Source organism: Pecten maximus, chromosome 7, assembly GCF_902652985.1.
Source record: "Pecten maximus chromosome 7, xPecMax1.1, whole genome shotgun sequence".
Classification (NCBI taxonomy): domain Eukaryota; kingdom Metazoa; phylum Mollusca; class Bivalvia; order Pectinida; family Pectinidae; genus Pecten; species Pecten maximus.
In genome coordinates, this window is record NC_047021.1 from 36,040,214 (window position 1) to 36,057,786 (window position 17,573).

At 33.8% G+C, this 17,573-nt stretch overlaps 1 protein-coding gene across 1 annotated transcript in view; it reads right to left on the minus strand.

The window, feature by feature from the left end:
• Positions 1-2,216: 2,216 nt before the first annotated feature.
• The window catches only part of LOC117330722 (metabotropic glutamate receptor 8-like), a 121,464-nt gene continuing 106,107 nt past the window's right edge, over positions 2,217-17,573 (minus strand). Inside the window, 3 exon segments of the mRNA XM_033889174.1 lie at positions 2,217-5,015; positions 9,691-10,615; positions 16,612-16,738. Coding sequence (XP_033745065.1) covers positions 4,641-5,015; positions 9,691-10,615; positions 16,612-16,738 — 1,427 coding nt within the window. The 3' untranslated portion in view covers positions 2,217-4,640.

A 17,573-nucleotide genomic window follows, 5' to 3' on the forward strand; every position in this document is an offset into this window, starting at 1 on the left:
TTGTCGAACCCCATTGACGAAGTCGCTGAATAATGGCATTTGTTATGCTAACTCAATTTTAATTTTCAAAAATAACAAAACAATATGTCGAGAATGTAAATATAAGCATTAAACTGTCTTTTTTTGGTGTTTATGGTCGATATAGATGCCAGAGCTTTGCAAACGTGTCTTATTGTGCTAGCGCACAATATGACGTTTGTTTGCAAAGCTCTGGCATCTATATCGACCATAGACACCAAATAAGGACAGTTTAATCCTTAAATATTTTGTCGCTTGCACCATTTTGACGCAACGTTTATATATTTACATTTATCTTACATTTTAACAAACATTATACATTAGGATCCATTAAAGAACTTATTGTGATTTGTCTCAGCTGTTATTTAGAAAAAAAATACCTCGTAGAAGACATTTTCATTTTAATCTATATACAAATATTATTGTCTTATAAAGCTGTCCAAATGTTTTATGTTATATTAAATTGATGAACTCTGGGCGGTACGAGTTGTTATGACGAGTAAAATTTATAGTTTGATGTGATCAATGCTATTTAGCTATATGATGTCTCTTGGCTCTGTTATTAGAACCCCGGTTCTCAATTTGAGAACATGTCATTACATGCACCTGTATTTGACATGGTGGGTGAGGTCCACGAAGCAAAAATTGCTAACACTTCAGGACTATCATGTCTAATTATTTATTGTTGATTTAAATATGCATTTCATTCCTATCATACCTTGCCTGATTTGATTTTATATTCCTTTAAAAGTAGGTGCAATAGAAGCTTATATACTTTATAAATGCACCGTAGAGTATGGATAGTGATAATGTACCATTATTTCTTTCTATGATGCCTTTTTCGTTTGTTTCGTAACACGTCTTTATTATGGTTTGTTCGAAAGTTGTAATTCCAATAGTGAATAATACAGTTACACAACTCCAATAACCAAATGCTTAGTAATTGGGCAGCAGGCTCAGTAGCAAAGATGTATTGACATATTTATGTTAAACTTAGTTCCTTCGGATGTAACAAGGGACGTTTTACACATTATTTTGTAGACATGGTTCCGCTACGTTATACAAATCTCGAAGCCGTACTGATTTCTTCTGCCTTAGTGTTTCTATTCTGAGGATAAGTTTACCATTTTGAACAAACTTCTCTAATTTCAATAACTAAATAAGGATAGATCAATCATTCTTTACGAAAAAGACGTGTATTGGTCAGAAACTATTACAAAACGAAGAGCTCCCAAACTGAGGGAAAAGGAACAACCTTTTGAATCATTAAGGATTGCATGATAAGACACATGTTGTCAACAGATAGAAAAATCTTATCAAAGTCCCCTAAAACACTAATCTTCACACAGCTTACATGCCGAGTTGTCAGTAATTGTACTAAATAGCCATAACTGCTACATTAGAGGACATGGAAGTGTCCAGTACATTAGGAATTGATATTTTAAAGCCAATATATATATCCAGAAGTTCGTATAGAGAAGATTGAGATTTTGTTATCGTGAACTACCGCTATTTCAGACATTAAAAAACTCGACCTCCATTTATCTAATGAACAGGGGGAGAGTAGCTCGTGCACTTAGTCCTTAATGTTACAAGCGAACCAACCGGAAATCGGTACCATTATAGGAGGTTTCACGAGAGTTCACTTAGCCGCTTTCAGAATAGTACAGGACATAAGATAGATAAAAAAGACAGGCAAAGGTCAATTGACGGAAACAAAGCAACAACAAAAACATAAAGCGACGGGTATTCATTTTGTCATGAAAACCATCTCAAGTGCACTGGAACTGTTACGGCATGGAACGGAATTGACGTCATAGGTTAATTTTACTTGTTATGTTATAGCCCTATTGATCGAGTAGTTGTATTTAAAAACAGAAGTTATAATTTAGGTTTCTACATAGCTGTACATACAACTTGATATCGTTTGAAATAGGTTTTTTGGCATTATTGATGGAAGGCATTGTTGTGACTGAACCGTATATATTTGATTTTTTTTGTTTTAGATTGTTCGAATGGATATTTTTTAGCAAAATTTTATATTAAGATGATTCGGATTCTCGTAATTATTAATCTTTAGCATAACAAAAAAAATAAAAATAAAAAAAAAAAAAAAAAAAAATAAAAAATAAATTGTAATACCATACACTTGTAAAAGAACAACATATTATTTCAAAAGGATATGAATATGGTAACAATCTCGTTCGCAGAATGGAGTATTAATATCGATATGGTATATAATAATGAACGTACAAATGGAAGTCAACTATAATAAGGTATTCATCATCACGTATATCCATACTGTTTTAAAATATATGAACGCATTGGGTGATGTTTTTAAGCTAGCAATGATAATGAAAGATATTTCATCTACAGTTTTATCTCTAAAATATGATTTAGATTGTATGCTTCCAATTATCATGACATTTTAGCATCCATACATGATTTTATATATGTGCGTATGTCTTTGGATAAACCATGTGCTTATAAAAAGGCGTTCAATGACGAAAGCTACACTGAACAGCTTCATTGAAGGCAGGTCTTAGTCTGAAATATAAAACATACGAAAAAGAACATCTGAGACAAGCCACTACCATATATGTATACTCTGTTACATAGCATAGTGAACAATCGCAGAGGTGCACATATTATAAAGCTGAATAACTATTACATACACCATATAAGTAATAATATACAATTGTATTTACATGCTGAAAAGAAACGTGTAATTCACATTCCTTTAATTGAGTTCGAAATGAAATCATTTGAATTCGTGTAATCATAAATACACATACATTTAATACATTGTAGAGGATCATGAACATGGCGAGTTGATTAAACAATTAGGCCAATTAATGACAATATATGACGCCATAATGGAAATGACGTCATAGGATACATAAAGATATTGTACAAAAACATATATTACATAAATAATGCTTCACAACACTGAATTTATGTTTACAGAAGTTCACTAAGATAAGTATGTAGTATACGTTTCATGATAATTTTCATGATAAAAGTTGTTTTAATGATCAGAAAATGCAATATGTCATCCCAACAGAAATATAAATAGGAAGAATTTATAAACACGTCTTGTATTTCATCATTATAACAAAAATAGAAAATTCTTGAATCCAGCGAAAACTAATCATGCACACAACGTTGAGTCAAGTATACTGTAAGGAATTTTATCAACTGAACACCACTCGCTTTCCAAACAACGATGCTGGGTAGTATTCGTTCAACTGCATACATAGTTACATTTCATACATATTCTTATATCATATTCTACAACTAGATCCCATCTGTGATCAATCCCTAGCAAAATGAAGAGTACATATGGCATACGACTAGATGATAGTAGTATATTATATATATCATTGTTTTAAGGTGAAAATCAAGATTATAACAACGTGAAAATGATCGTAAAACACCTCTAATTTAACGATGTTTGACATGCAAACATATTGATGAAAGTCATTGTTTCAACATAAAAAAGACAAAAAAAACCATTACATTCCGCATACACCTTTTTCACTTCATAACCCAAACCTAATACAAAATATATATCAAAATGTACCTAGTCTCGCTAACGAAATATATCTTACTGATATTAGGTAAATGGGGTCACGTAAATCATACCATGACGACAGAGTGAACGTGGGGAAGTTATTAACAAATGCTATTGTCACGACACTATTGTTACGTGGCACCGCATTGCACGTCCATTAGTAATTCAAATACTACGTTTTGCACATTTGCGACATGATTCAACACATACATGAGACACGCCAGATTATTGGAAACAATATGCGCCATATGGAATGGTGTGAACATTTGATATGCAATGTATAAGATTGTAGAAGCAGTAATGAAAATAATTCATCCTTCTTAATCTTAAACGACACAAAAATGACACATTTTTGAAAAAAAATGAGAATATGCACCATTCGCGTTAAGAAATAAACAAATAGAAACGTCTCTCCAAGCCTTATAAATGAAATATCGTCATTGTCAATCGTTGACAAATTCAAAGCACGCTTGCTTTATGATATAACTGCTAACAATCAAAATCTTATCAAAATCTACCAATCTTTGGTCACAAAATCAGGTATCGATGCTCGCGTTGTCATCGTATGCAGGCTTTGCATGGTAGATATAAAATACGCAATTCTAGATGTTCCTGTTCATGAAATAAAATCAGTTGTCAAACCATAAAGGCATTTTCAAGATAATGACAACGGTGACAGTGACACTTTGAGGTAACCCGAGAAAAACGTCAACATAGGTTTGCTCAGCCATTAAAATCTACGTTCAGGTTCTACTCAATATATCTCAAAGTGTCACTGTAACGCCTAGCATCTTAAATAACAAAAATATATAACAGAGTATAAATGTTTTCTTTAAACTTATAACCCATTGTTATGTCAAATATAAAATTTGCGAAGACTTCTTTACACAATGTAAAATTTTACTGAGATTTAATTATATTGTATATAAAAGCATATCCCCTAATGAATAAATGCAAACATACAATACCGGAACTATAGGCAAATGGAATTCCAAAGAAGATATTTGCGATACTCAGAGAGCACGTGATTATATCGGGTGATATTAACTTATATATCTGCTTCCATCTGCTGCTCTTCATTGTTATTCATCGCTGTTATTTCATCACATGATAAATCATCGAAGCTGTCGTTGAAAACGTCATTAAATGTTGTCTGGGTCATTTGAGTGTTTGGAGGAGCCACCGGAACTGGGTTGGTAAACATACCGCCATTCGGAAGTGGAAGTGGAAAGCTTCCGAAGGAATTTTGGCGACCATAACAAGGGCGTGACGAGAGCGAAGGTTTGTTGCTGGCACATGACGCCCCCTTACGGACATTCTTATGAGGTTGTAGCAGCACTATGTACATTTTGGGTGCAAACAAGCACACCAGTGCGACAGTAGCACTGATACTAACACACATACAGAGTGAGGTAACTTCAATCTGCAATAAAAAAAAATAAACATGCTTTATTAATTATAAGATTATCATAAAACCAAATAAAGTATTGATATTGAAGTATCACCAAAAGGAAATATTTCTGAACATCTTATTCCACAAAAAGTATTGAGAGAGGCGATCATTTCCGTTTAGATGTGATGATATGCAAATGTACGCTCATAATGTACTGCATAAACTTTATTGAATATGGATTCTTATTGTCAATTTTAATTTCTTAAGTCACATTTTTTCAATCAATTACATAAAATGTCATGACTATATACTTTCTTTCAGGTGGTGATTTTTTTTAGTATTTCATATTAATGTGACGTGTTCACACTTTTTTTAATTTTCTATTATCGAACAGAAATATAGTTGCTAAAATTTGCCGTTATGCTAGTTATACATTATTTTAATAAATATTTATAGTAATTAATTGTGTATTGGGTTGTATTTTTAGAAGTTTTAGTTATAGCCTAAGCAGAATATAGCAGACAAGGAATTATCTCTTCCATAACACGCGAATCGAAAGCTCGATTCATTTATGATTAGGTCCTTAGCTCAATCACAATATCTAGAAACATTGCCAATATTGGAAATTAAGTTGCTATTTGTTAAAGTTAATAGACCCTTGAGAAAACCTGACGACATTCCGCGATTCTATGAATATATGTGGTAATTATGGTGCGTCCTTTTACATAGTGACTACTCAGGCGGAAATGTCTACGCGTGAATCAATGCGCCTCATTTCTTGCTGGCCTTATCAGAGGTGTTCACATCGTAAAACATAAGCCTACGTTAAAAAGCCTCCTCGTTGACATACACAACACAAGAGCTTGTCATGAAATGATGTGTACTGATGTTTGTGGTGAATTGAAAATCGACTTTAAATACATCATTACTCGATATCAATATATAATTGAATTTTTGCTCTTTCCCGTACGGAATAAGGAGAGTGAGAGTAACACGAAGTGAGATGGTATGTGTAATGTTTTATCAACAAACCGGATACGTTGTAATACTCAGCCTCATATTAATTGCGGTCCTGCTGGACCAAAACCCTAGCATTCCGGAAATAGCTTTCAGTATAACTTGCAACATGTTTTACTTCCCACGTTTATTCTTCATTAAATGTGTACATCCTCATTCGTATTTGTCGCTTCGGGAAATGAACCATTATAGTTTAATGTTCTGATCGGTCGTGATGGCCAAAATCAATAGAAAAGGTTTATTTCTAATCATTTACATTTCAAACGAAACAAACAGAAACGAGGCAATCAAAATTGCTGTTCTTTTGGTTTTCCTATTGTTTCATCTTTTATGAATGAGAATTGATGCATACATTCATCTTTTCGGATGTTTCTCATTTTGTCTCATTTGAAGAAGATAAGATTCTTACAAACACTTGTTTGTCTCCCTTTTTTAGGAAAGAATCCATCATGAAATCAAATTTATCCGACTCGCTTTTTGGATCAACTATAACTATGATGAAAGCATGTATGTTTGTCTCAATTCTAGTGTTTCTCCTTTCATAGGCTAGTAATTATGATTTTCATAACGTAAATCTACAAAGCTATTGATTATTTGCCACAGGGAACTATACTTAAATTGTCTTCCTTTCTTTGTTTTATTTCCGAGGACAAAAATACACAACGAAATACACTTGTAAAAAAGTATAATGTTGGTTTATGGCTTTCGGACCTAACAAAAGATGGGAATTATATTATTTTAGCCTGGTAAACATTCGTTCAGGGGGACATTGTTTTGCTCCTATATCTTATTTTTGATTTTTCCCGTTTGCATGAGAATGGAAACCAAATTTGGAAGGCATGTGTATTTATTTGGTTTTAACCTAGTCAGTAAGGCTACCAGGTTGAGTATTTATTTCCATGGGAAACCATTTAATGTTGTAATCCCTGAAATAAAACAAACTCACTAGAATAAAAGCCACACAGTAATTTCTCTATCTCTTATTTCGTGTTAAAAAGAAGTGAAATTACGAAACGTCATTTGGTAGCGCTTCGCATGCAATAGTCATCGATAATTGGTGACAAGGGAGAAAACATAAAATGTGACGGAATTAACAAGTCAAAAGTCATCTTTTTCTTAGAACTTTAAGTGAATTAGCATGCTGTAGGCAGTTTACGGGATGAGGGATCGGACCTTTGGGGTATGGCACACTTTGTAACCTTTGGTAGGGGTCCAATGCCTTAGCCCTTATCTACCAAAACAATTCATTTCAATTCTTCACCTTCGATTAATTCGACATGATAATTTGTCATGAACCTTTCTAAGTGTATAAGGCAAACTCCTTCACAATAATCACATTGAAAAATGTCACCGATAGTTTAGGTCAACAAGAAACTATTTAAAAGAAAACTACATTTTTACTACATTCTATAGGTGTAATAAGTGCAATCAAAATATCTCTAAATCCCTCCCGCAATTGATGTCAGAGCGTTTTTTGACAAATGAACAACCACATTTTGAAATTCCAAACAATATTACCATATTTTGCTGTTTTGCGGAAATTTTCCTTTTTGACAACGTTTTTGTGACCGACCAGATAATTTCGTGACTCCTTTATTTTCACCAGCAATTTCAAAGAGTTTTTCAAAAAGTTTTTCATTGCTACTTTCAAGTACAAATCTATAAATATAGAGGTCTTAAACTACTCAAATTATCAGACAAAATTAAGAAACTCTTAGTTGTTTTCGGATTTACTACGCCAATTGAACTGAATAGGAAGTACATGTAAGTATGGTTTTAATGTTGCTTTCATATCAATCTTCAGATAAACAACGAATATACGAGGTTCATTACAATCCTTTTGTGAAAGTGATCGTGCCACGTTCTGACTCTCAATAGTGTGTATCTTAAGGAGACAATTAGGGTTTTATACTACAATTGATGTATACGACTATATACGCATGTACTGGTCAACCTGCAGTATACTGGAGTTAGGATCATACTCGGAGGGATAACGAACTTTCTACAGGGCATTTGTAAATGCTTCAAAGTTAGGTTTTTTCAATCTGAAAACGAAACGAAAATAATTGCAACAGAAAACGTCATATCGTGATGTACACGTGCTGTGACATTCTACTCTAGATAATCTGGAATGAATAATAATAATAAAAAAATGTCAAAAAGCTTACTGAAACGCAACGAAGATTCGTTTGAATACTTTATCAATGTTTCATTAACAGAAACTAAATCTGTCTTACTTAAGCAAGCTCTTGTTATAACATTGTTTATTAAAGATATGTTGATATAATCGCACCAGCGTGACAAGCACGTGCGCCTGCTGATCTGAAGTATCATATATCGAATTCGTTATAACTATGTGCAAATTAAAGGAGTTAGATTAATATCGAATTGCTTTTTTAAGAAATTAATATAAACCGAAAGGGATACGCAATGATCGAAGACATGAATATCTACGAGTTAAAAAAGACTATTGTTTTCGATATAATTTGACAGCAATAGAATCCCTTAGAACTTAACTAACGTGATATATGCGTATATAATGGTATCACATATCTGATTCTTTGCCCAAATCTAATAGCTGGCATTTTAGAAAACATTAACGATCTGCCAAAAAACGGTTCGTCTGGTGTTGTCAACTTCCATTGTTAAAAAGCATACACCTATTGTATCACAATTATCTTGTAAAAGAGAAACACATTTGATTGATCAGCTTTAAAATATCCTATTATAATGATGTGTAGATTTATATAATAAATCATTCCAATGTGAGTTATCATAACGTTTTAGATACCAATCAATATCTCATGACAGCATATGTACATTTGCTAGCATTAGGCTTTCACAGAGCACACCTAAACTGATTAAACAGTACATGTTTTAGGCATTTAACATTTAGATGAAAACATATCTTGACATATTTCGTAGCTCGAAGTGGCAATATGATAAATGTGTGGCATTTTGTATCCGAAACCAATTTATCTTTTACAAAGATATATATAAGAAATAAGTGGCAGCGAGCATTTCGCCCAAAACGACAATAAATCTTATTTTCATGATAAGTGAGTTATATTTGTACATCAACCAGGGCAGACAGTGCGGACAGACGTGTGTTCGAATAATTTCGAAATATGTAATTGTTCTCTCCAAGCTTTTAGCGATTAATTTTAAAGTAAAATTGTAAGTTTCCTAGACCTTACAGTGTCAATCGATAAAATAGAAAAGATTTCCTCACTTTGCCCTTAGTGTTGTTAAATGTTTAATTTGCATTCGATTTGGTTCGAACGATGGTATCTGATAAGAAAAAAATGATGATAATGTTTTCAATATTTCTTAATCATAATAACTATGTGGGAACTGGGGGAAAATCAAAATTTAATGTGGTTACATATATCTATACCGCAATGTCACATATTTTTTATTTATAATCTATGATTACAGTCATATCAGATTTGGGAAGATTTCATTGATATCAGACCCTGTGAATACTGCAAGGGTTGGTCGTTTCAAAGTGCGATATTCGCAGTTTTAGTTTCACTTTCACGGACTTTTCTTCTCAATTATATCATAAAATGAGATAAAGAGGAAAAAAATAATATTTACAATAAGTTTTCAAAATTGCCCCCTTTTGACATTTTGCATTACTTGGATACTATCTAACACATTCCGAATACATATGCGCTATGCCTACCTTGAAGTCACTACTCGCTCCAAAGTAAATTGGAATGAAGGCAAGCCAGACAATGCACGTGCTGTACATAGTGAATGCTATACACTTGGCCTCGTTATAATTTTGCGGAATCTTGCGTGTTTTAATCCCGTATACAGTACAGATGATGATTAATAGAATGTTGTACATCAGAGATACGATGATGGCGATTTGGCTGGCTCGGCATTTGAGCACTAAGAAAGTACTTTGCTGAAAATCGTACGTAGTGGCTGGTTTTTCAAAGCCAAGCCACGTCAAACCTCCTACAATCTGTACCGATACCATGCTCATACATATAAAAATCTGTGACCTAGGGCTAGTATAAGATGGTCGTTTGACCATGGCTTTAATTCCATTGTTAAAAATCCGATATATCCGATTTGTTTTGGTCAACATGGCGGCGTATATAAGACACAGCGACACCCCTAATCCTAGCCTCCGAAGTGTGCACAGTATTATTGAAGGTCGAATCAGCATGATCAAGGAGGTTCCATAAGCCATTGAGATCCCTATGAGAAGGACATAGCACAGCTCCCGTCCAGACGCCATTATAACAGGCGTGGAGTTGTAGCGGATGAACACAGCAACAACCAGGATTGTGCACACGATTCCAAAGCTCGAAAACACAATAGGCAGTATCACCCATAGACTGTCCCATTCGAGATGCAACACCGGAAGTGGAACACATGTTGTTTTATTCACATTTGGATGATATCCCTCCGCACATTCGGTACAAGTAAATTCATCCTCGAGATATTCGTTGTCCGCACATTGAATGCATGCCCAACAACAACTCTCGCCCTTTTCTAGTTTTGTGGAGCCGAATGGACACGGATCGCTGCACACTGATGTAGGAATGTCGCCTGTTTCCTTACTCCATTTGATGAGGCTGGTGTTGAGCCGTAAACTACAAAATAAAATATAGGAATTATATACAGTTAGAACATAACGACAGTCGTTGTAAAACGCCTAGCGGGGTTGAGGAAAAACTTGGAAGTGTTTGTTGCAGTGAGCTATGTTTAGAGATGATTTGCTTGACAATACTTGTTGCTGTCACTATTATGTTTTTTTTTAATAACAATCAGTGGGATTTTAAACTAACCTTCATCAGAAAAATGAGCTCAAAATAGTAATTATCCATGATAAAAATTAAAAGTCTAAAACAAATTAGTATTTACAAGCGAACCTGGTGTATGATAACCATATCTTTGGGTAACGCAAAATCAATTAAATCCAAGAAACGAGCATTGTGTAATATGAAATTTCATACTGGGAATATTAGTGTAGGAGCATATTATAGGTGTTTGGTATATATCAGGGCTTTCCTGGAACGGGAATTTTCATTAGACATTATTATATGGACACAATATGAGGTCGGAAGAGCCGACGACGAGCATAGCTCCTGGCCGATAACATGTATTCAACAATTGGTGTCACGGTTACGTTGATATAGAAATCGTCAATTCCGTGCAAAAGTTGTAACCCATTTGATGTGCTGTTACATTTTGCAAAGGGCTAGTTCGACCTAATTGGGAATACACTGCTAGTGCTTGGAGTCCACATGAAAATTAGATATATTGAAAGGATACAGACGTTTAACGAAGATCAACAAAATTAATCTCCACGTTTAAGATAACTAGCTGCATCGAGTGTCTACGCTAGCTGAATTTCTTAACTCTGATATACTGGCGCTTTCGTGGAGATATGATTAACGTGTTTAGGTTGATGGATTGGCTATATAATCCGATTATTTAGGAATGACCTATATGATCCGAATAGAGAGAGAGAGAGAGAGAGAGAGAGAGAGAGAGAGAGAGAGAGAGAGAGAGACAAATTCGAGGACACAGAAAAAAGTACTTGTCCATTGTCATCCAAAATATTGTGGAGTTTAAAAAAAATGAAAGGTCTATGTATTTCTCTTAAAAAAACCAACCGATCTTAGTACTTCTTTTTTATTACTCATTTGTTTTGCCATTTCCCACCCAACCCAAGTTTACTAACAATCAAACCTGCAATATGACAGAGATATAATAACATTGACAAATGATTGCATTAAAGAGTAATTCATTAATATATTTAATTGTTTAACATGTTTTAGGAGAATTGCGGCTGCCTTTTTTCAGACTACATGTTCCACATAAACACGAATGAAAAAAAAGAATTAAGAGTGGATATGGATACAATACATTTATTTGCCTACAGAAAACAAGAAAAACAAACAGGTCTACTTTCTCTGGTGCATATGTCATGAAATACAGATCAGTAGAAGAAAGCAATGGAAAATCAGATACATTTGTTGCTTTACGTAGGAGCAAGGATATATATTTCTCTTCCAATTCTTGCCAGTTTTATTTGTACCATCAACCAATCTATGCCTTTTTCAGCCATTATAAAATCTAATGTACACGTATATCGGTTAATGTATCATGCTTTATAACGCGTTCTGTCAGCAGCAATTACCAGTGAAAACCTTACACGACATCGCCTAAAAGACACTTTCACTCTAACATCACAAATTTTACAGACACATAAAAGTTGGCATTTCAAAACGAAATCTGGTCTGAAGTAAACTCCAATAAAATATTTAATGTGTTCAGATTGAGCTTCCAGTGTTACTTATTTCACGTTTTCGTTTTTATTTTTCTCAAATCATAACAAACCTAGTAAAGGAAATATCAATGCCTTTATATGTAACAAATCTTACGATTCTTTTACAATGTGTTTATGTACGATTTATAAACATGATAGATAACGAAATAGGGATATAAACATCAGCCCGCAAACAAAGAGAACAATTTGGTGACTGCAGATATGTCATTGTTGATAGTCAATGCCATCTGGTCTTGGTCGCAGATGTGTTGAGGCTTGTATGATTGTAAAAATACTTGAATACGGTACCATAGTGCAAATCCCCAGAAATGATAATTAAGTTAAGAAAGTGCGAGTAGAACACACTCGACAGAAAAGCCAGAATAAAGTAAACCGACACCGTACTGTATACGTGGAAATTTACGTGAGGGGGAAATTTATGTTAATTACGCGGATCCCTTTTGATCGCGAAAAATTCCCTTGCGTGTATTATTTTCATATTAATTTGAATAAACTGGAAATACAAACGAAGGTGGGTCAATCGCGAAAATTATCCCTCGCACGTATAGTTTACTATCGATATCGCGAAAGAAACCCCCGCGAAAATAACCACGTTTACAGTATTAATGGACGGGACACTCCTCGGGTGAGTTATACTTCAAATCCGATAGTACTGGCCAATGTTTACCTAATATATCAACAATTGCTTCCTTATACAATTATCTCCACGTTTCAGATTTTCGATTCAATAATAAGCTTGCAGTGTTTCTTTGTTGATTTTAGTTATCATTCAAATGTATGCTAATGTGTGTGAATTAGATTGGTCATGCCTTGATCGTTACTCCCACGGTATATACAGACACGGTTGATGCTTCTATTCTCCTCTCGGGTTGGAACAAACATAGCAGAGCTTCCGTAGCTCTACATCATAAGCTAACCAAAGTATGACAGCTGTTCATCGCCATGGATCTATTACTGTCAGAGTGTCAGAAGCGGCAAATAGAACATATGAATGGATATTTTCTATTCAGAGCAGCTAATATTGTTCTCATAGATGGCCAGACTCCTCGTGCCGATGACCAATACTTATCTTGGAAATTGATCAGCGTAGAATATTCATTTTCAGAATGTAATTGTTTCTGTCGTGTGTATTTTATAGCATAATTTTCAAATTGATATATATTTTTTCAAAATGCAATTCTCTTCTTGACACTTTCCATGATATGCATATGTCAATCAAAACAACACATACAAATTTTGGTATAGATGTTGTCACAAAGTTGATAAGCATACTAGAGAAATATTCTAATTTCACCACTATTATGGGGGTCTATTGCATGCTTTGGAAGATCAGAGGTCAATATTCATCTTCAAATGCGACACACTTATAGTCGATTTAAACCATAGGATGTAAGATGGTTTAAACATCGCGTATTGCCTATCTTTTGATCTCTAATATATATTCTACCTTTCTGGGGGACCAATCACGCAGAGCAAATTGCCCGCTTTTTACATGAACTATTATTGTAGAAGAAATACATTTTCCTGAATGTCGTAATTTACTCACATTTTTTTAGAAATATTACATAATTCCTGTAGTACATTTTAATAGGTATATGGTGTCGTAAACGTACATTTTTATAAGAATCCTGCATCCTAATTTTTCATAAAATACAATAGTATATTTAAAATTATCTGGGGGTAGACTTATTTCTGGATACGAATGAAAAACGCTAAATCTAAAAACAGGCCTAATTAGTTTATTCAAGTTACCTGAAGCTTCAATAATATTTGACTAAGTCATCAAAACTATTTATTTGAAGCATCGCTAGTATTGATTTGATATGTCTGAGAACTGTTAAATATTAAACTGTGTGTGATCGTGACAGCTCCAACCTACTGAATTGTTTACAAATGACCCTTATTTGAGAATAAGGTAAACCAACTGACCACCAACTGACCAAACAATGATAAAAATTAATTAGCTTCATAACTCAATAAGGTAGTATATCTAAAACGTCCCTGTTACGGACGCAACATGTCTGGCAGATAATCTTAATGACGAAAACTAATAATTGCCTAGTGTAGAAAACATTTGTGAACAGGAATATTGATTTCCTTTTTGTTATAAGCTTGTCGGCAAGACTGATTAACTGGGGAGGCAATAAATTAGTACAGCTTAAAAATCCGCTATTCTGGCCATACCTTAATCAACTATATATTGACTTTACACGTATGTCAATAGCCAGGTACAGACACGACGAAAGTCAGCAGACGTCATTATAAATTAGTATTGATAGAAGGGGAAATATCAACATAATACATATTTTACATGTCGTAAGTTCAAGGGCCGGACAGTCTACGAGTGAAAGCATTGTCTTCCTATGTCATTCAGTGGACTTCTTTTCAAAACACTATGATTAACAAGCACGAGTATACCACGACCCTAAGGCTTTGATTTGACAAACGAATGAGACATTTTATACATGTTTTGGAACGGCTGCAGGAAAACATGCAAAATTGTAAAATACTTACTGCATCACAACTGTTTTGTCCTTCAGGGACGCATCAGTGATTGTAAGGGCAAAACGGTAAACAAGAGGCCATTTGGCCTTATCGATCAGCTGAGTTTTAAACCTGAAACTACCTTAATGTATTTATAATGTAATTTTAAACAGTGCCTATATAAAAGATAACTCATTTCCTCCTCAGAGTGAAACATGAAAAAGATGGCCCATGAATTTTACAATTTCGATAAAGCAGCGTTCCTTCCATCAAGTGTATTTGATACCAGATTATTGATATCAGACATTTTGACCCCTTATGGCCCTGCCCCTTATTCCCTGTGGTTATTAAGGGTCAATATTTTAAACCACCAAACTGCTACCACATACGTTAGCCTAAGTCAGTTAAGAATATATTTTATATATGTTGTATGGAATACAACAAAATATTTTTGAAATGTCAATAAATTTGACCCTTTTAGTCTCCGCCTTTGGCAGGGATTATTTAATTTACAATTTTGGTTGATGTCAGGAAATATTTCTGCGGTTAAAACTGGCTCAGGAAATTTTGAGAAGTCGAAAATATGAAAGCATTGATAAAAGATGAACGACGGCGGACATCGACATATTTGAAAAGATCATTGAGCTTCGCTCAGGTGATCTTTAAAACTAGACTGGAATTTGTGATGATCAAAATCAAAATTTCTTTTAATACATAACGGAATCTATATAAACTTATGACTTAATCAAGTACGTTTTAAAATTGATATCAAATAACCACCAGTTATACAGTAAATTCGTCCATGTAACATTGTATATAATATACCCTAGTGTGTTTCACAGTGGCTGTATCAGTTAGAAATCGATTGTGGCGTCATGTTATGGCGCAACAAAATGGCAGCATCCTTTTTGATCAAGTGTTTAACGTCAGGAGCCATGTTATAGAAAAGTGTCTTAAATATATTTTCATTTCATATGAGATTTTAGGAAACTCTCAAAGTTGCAAATGGTTGCAAATTAAAAAATTCTCATACGCATTTGATATTAAATGGAAACTCTTTTGTGATCCTATATACATATACAAACACATTCATTAGGTAATTGAAAAAGAACGTGATTTATACTAGTAATACGCTTTATTATCAATAACAAGTGATAATTAAACTGTGTATATTACATATAATATATAACAATGATAATTCAGATCTATTTATTTATATTTATTTTTAATCCAAGTGCTTGTATAATCTATTGGACGATTGTCTTTTTATCAAAACTGTCGGGTGTTAAAGTATTCTCATAATATCTATTTGAATGGCAAGTTTGAATTAAAGTGTCGTTGAAAGAAATATCATGCTTAATAAATGAATAAAACTTCAATACATAATTGTTTCATATTTAAATACCATTCAGTAATGATGTATAGTGAATGAAAGTGTGGAAATTGATCGAAGGAGTGACAAAGTGTCTCCGCAATTTCCAAGAATGCTCTAATATATGACGCTGTGTCTCCACAGGGTCAAAGCATGCTCTTAAACAGGCATGTACGGGCTAACATGCTTTCCCGTTTATTTTGAGAGACAGTTTGCTTTTTAACTGTACTTATCAGACCAAAACATATTTGCCTATTGTACTGTTGCGTAACATCCATACCTTCCTTAACTCATTTTTCAAAAAGGCTTTCAGATATTTCCGAACGATAACAGCCTCAGCAAATGCTTTTTGTGTTTTGACATGTAGGTAATATAGATCTAAGCATTACATAGGACATTACTTAAGCATATCGATTATATAAGCTATATGCGTGTACCTGTCAGTCCAGTCTCCAATCAAAACATACTCGTATCTTCCGTCATCCCGTGCCTGGTACTGGTAAATATCGTACTTTCCAAGACCATCCCCTTTCTCGTTAAAACGGACAGTGTCTCCGCTGATACCTGGTGATAATGAATTTATTAATGAGTTACATACATACGTACTCAAAACAAAGAGTCTAAACATATATGCTTTCGTACGACGTAAATAAGAAATATGCATATGTAAACATTAAATATTCATAAATACACATTAAACAATCCGAAAAATATTTTGTTTTTACTTTTAAACGAGCTCTCAAGGGAAAATAATAGAGTGATTTATATTCAAGATATGTCGGTGTGAGCGCTGTGTATATGTATTTGTTACCGGGTAATCGCTAATGATAAAAAAAACACACACAGACATTCATAAACGACAACTATTTACAAAAACAACATAGATTACTGACGTAATGACACAATTTATGTCTAACTCAAAACTCGACATAACGGAGGCAACATACAGAAAAAATACAGATTTGCATGAATGACATTAAAAACGTAATATGAAATTAAAACCATGTCTTCTTAAAAATAAAATAATTTCTCCTTCATCAAAAACATCATCCATTCATAGATCATGTATCTAGGTCGAATCAAGGTTGTGCATTGCACAATAGACAATATGGCATATCGGACATTTTCCGAAATATTATAATCATTTTGTAATCATTCCTTGGTTAAAAAGAGATTATTTTATATTAAGCTTCGATATAGAAAAATAGGGACAACGAAAGACAACTTTGTTTACAGTACCTATAGAAACTCACAATGTTAATCATATCTGGGTTCGAGATGAACCAAGCTGTTTTTCCTACCATCCGTGTTGCTGACGTACAGGAAAATCCTAACTACGGAACTTCCTTGTTTAATGCCGGTGTAATTACTCCGGTAGTTGTACATACTACAAACGTAT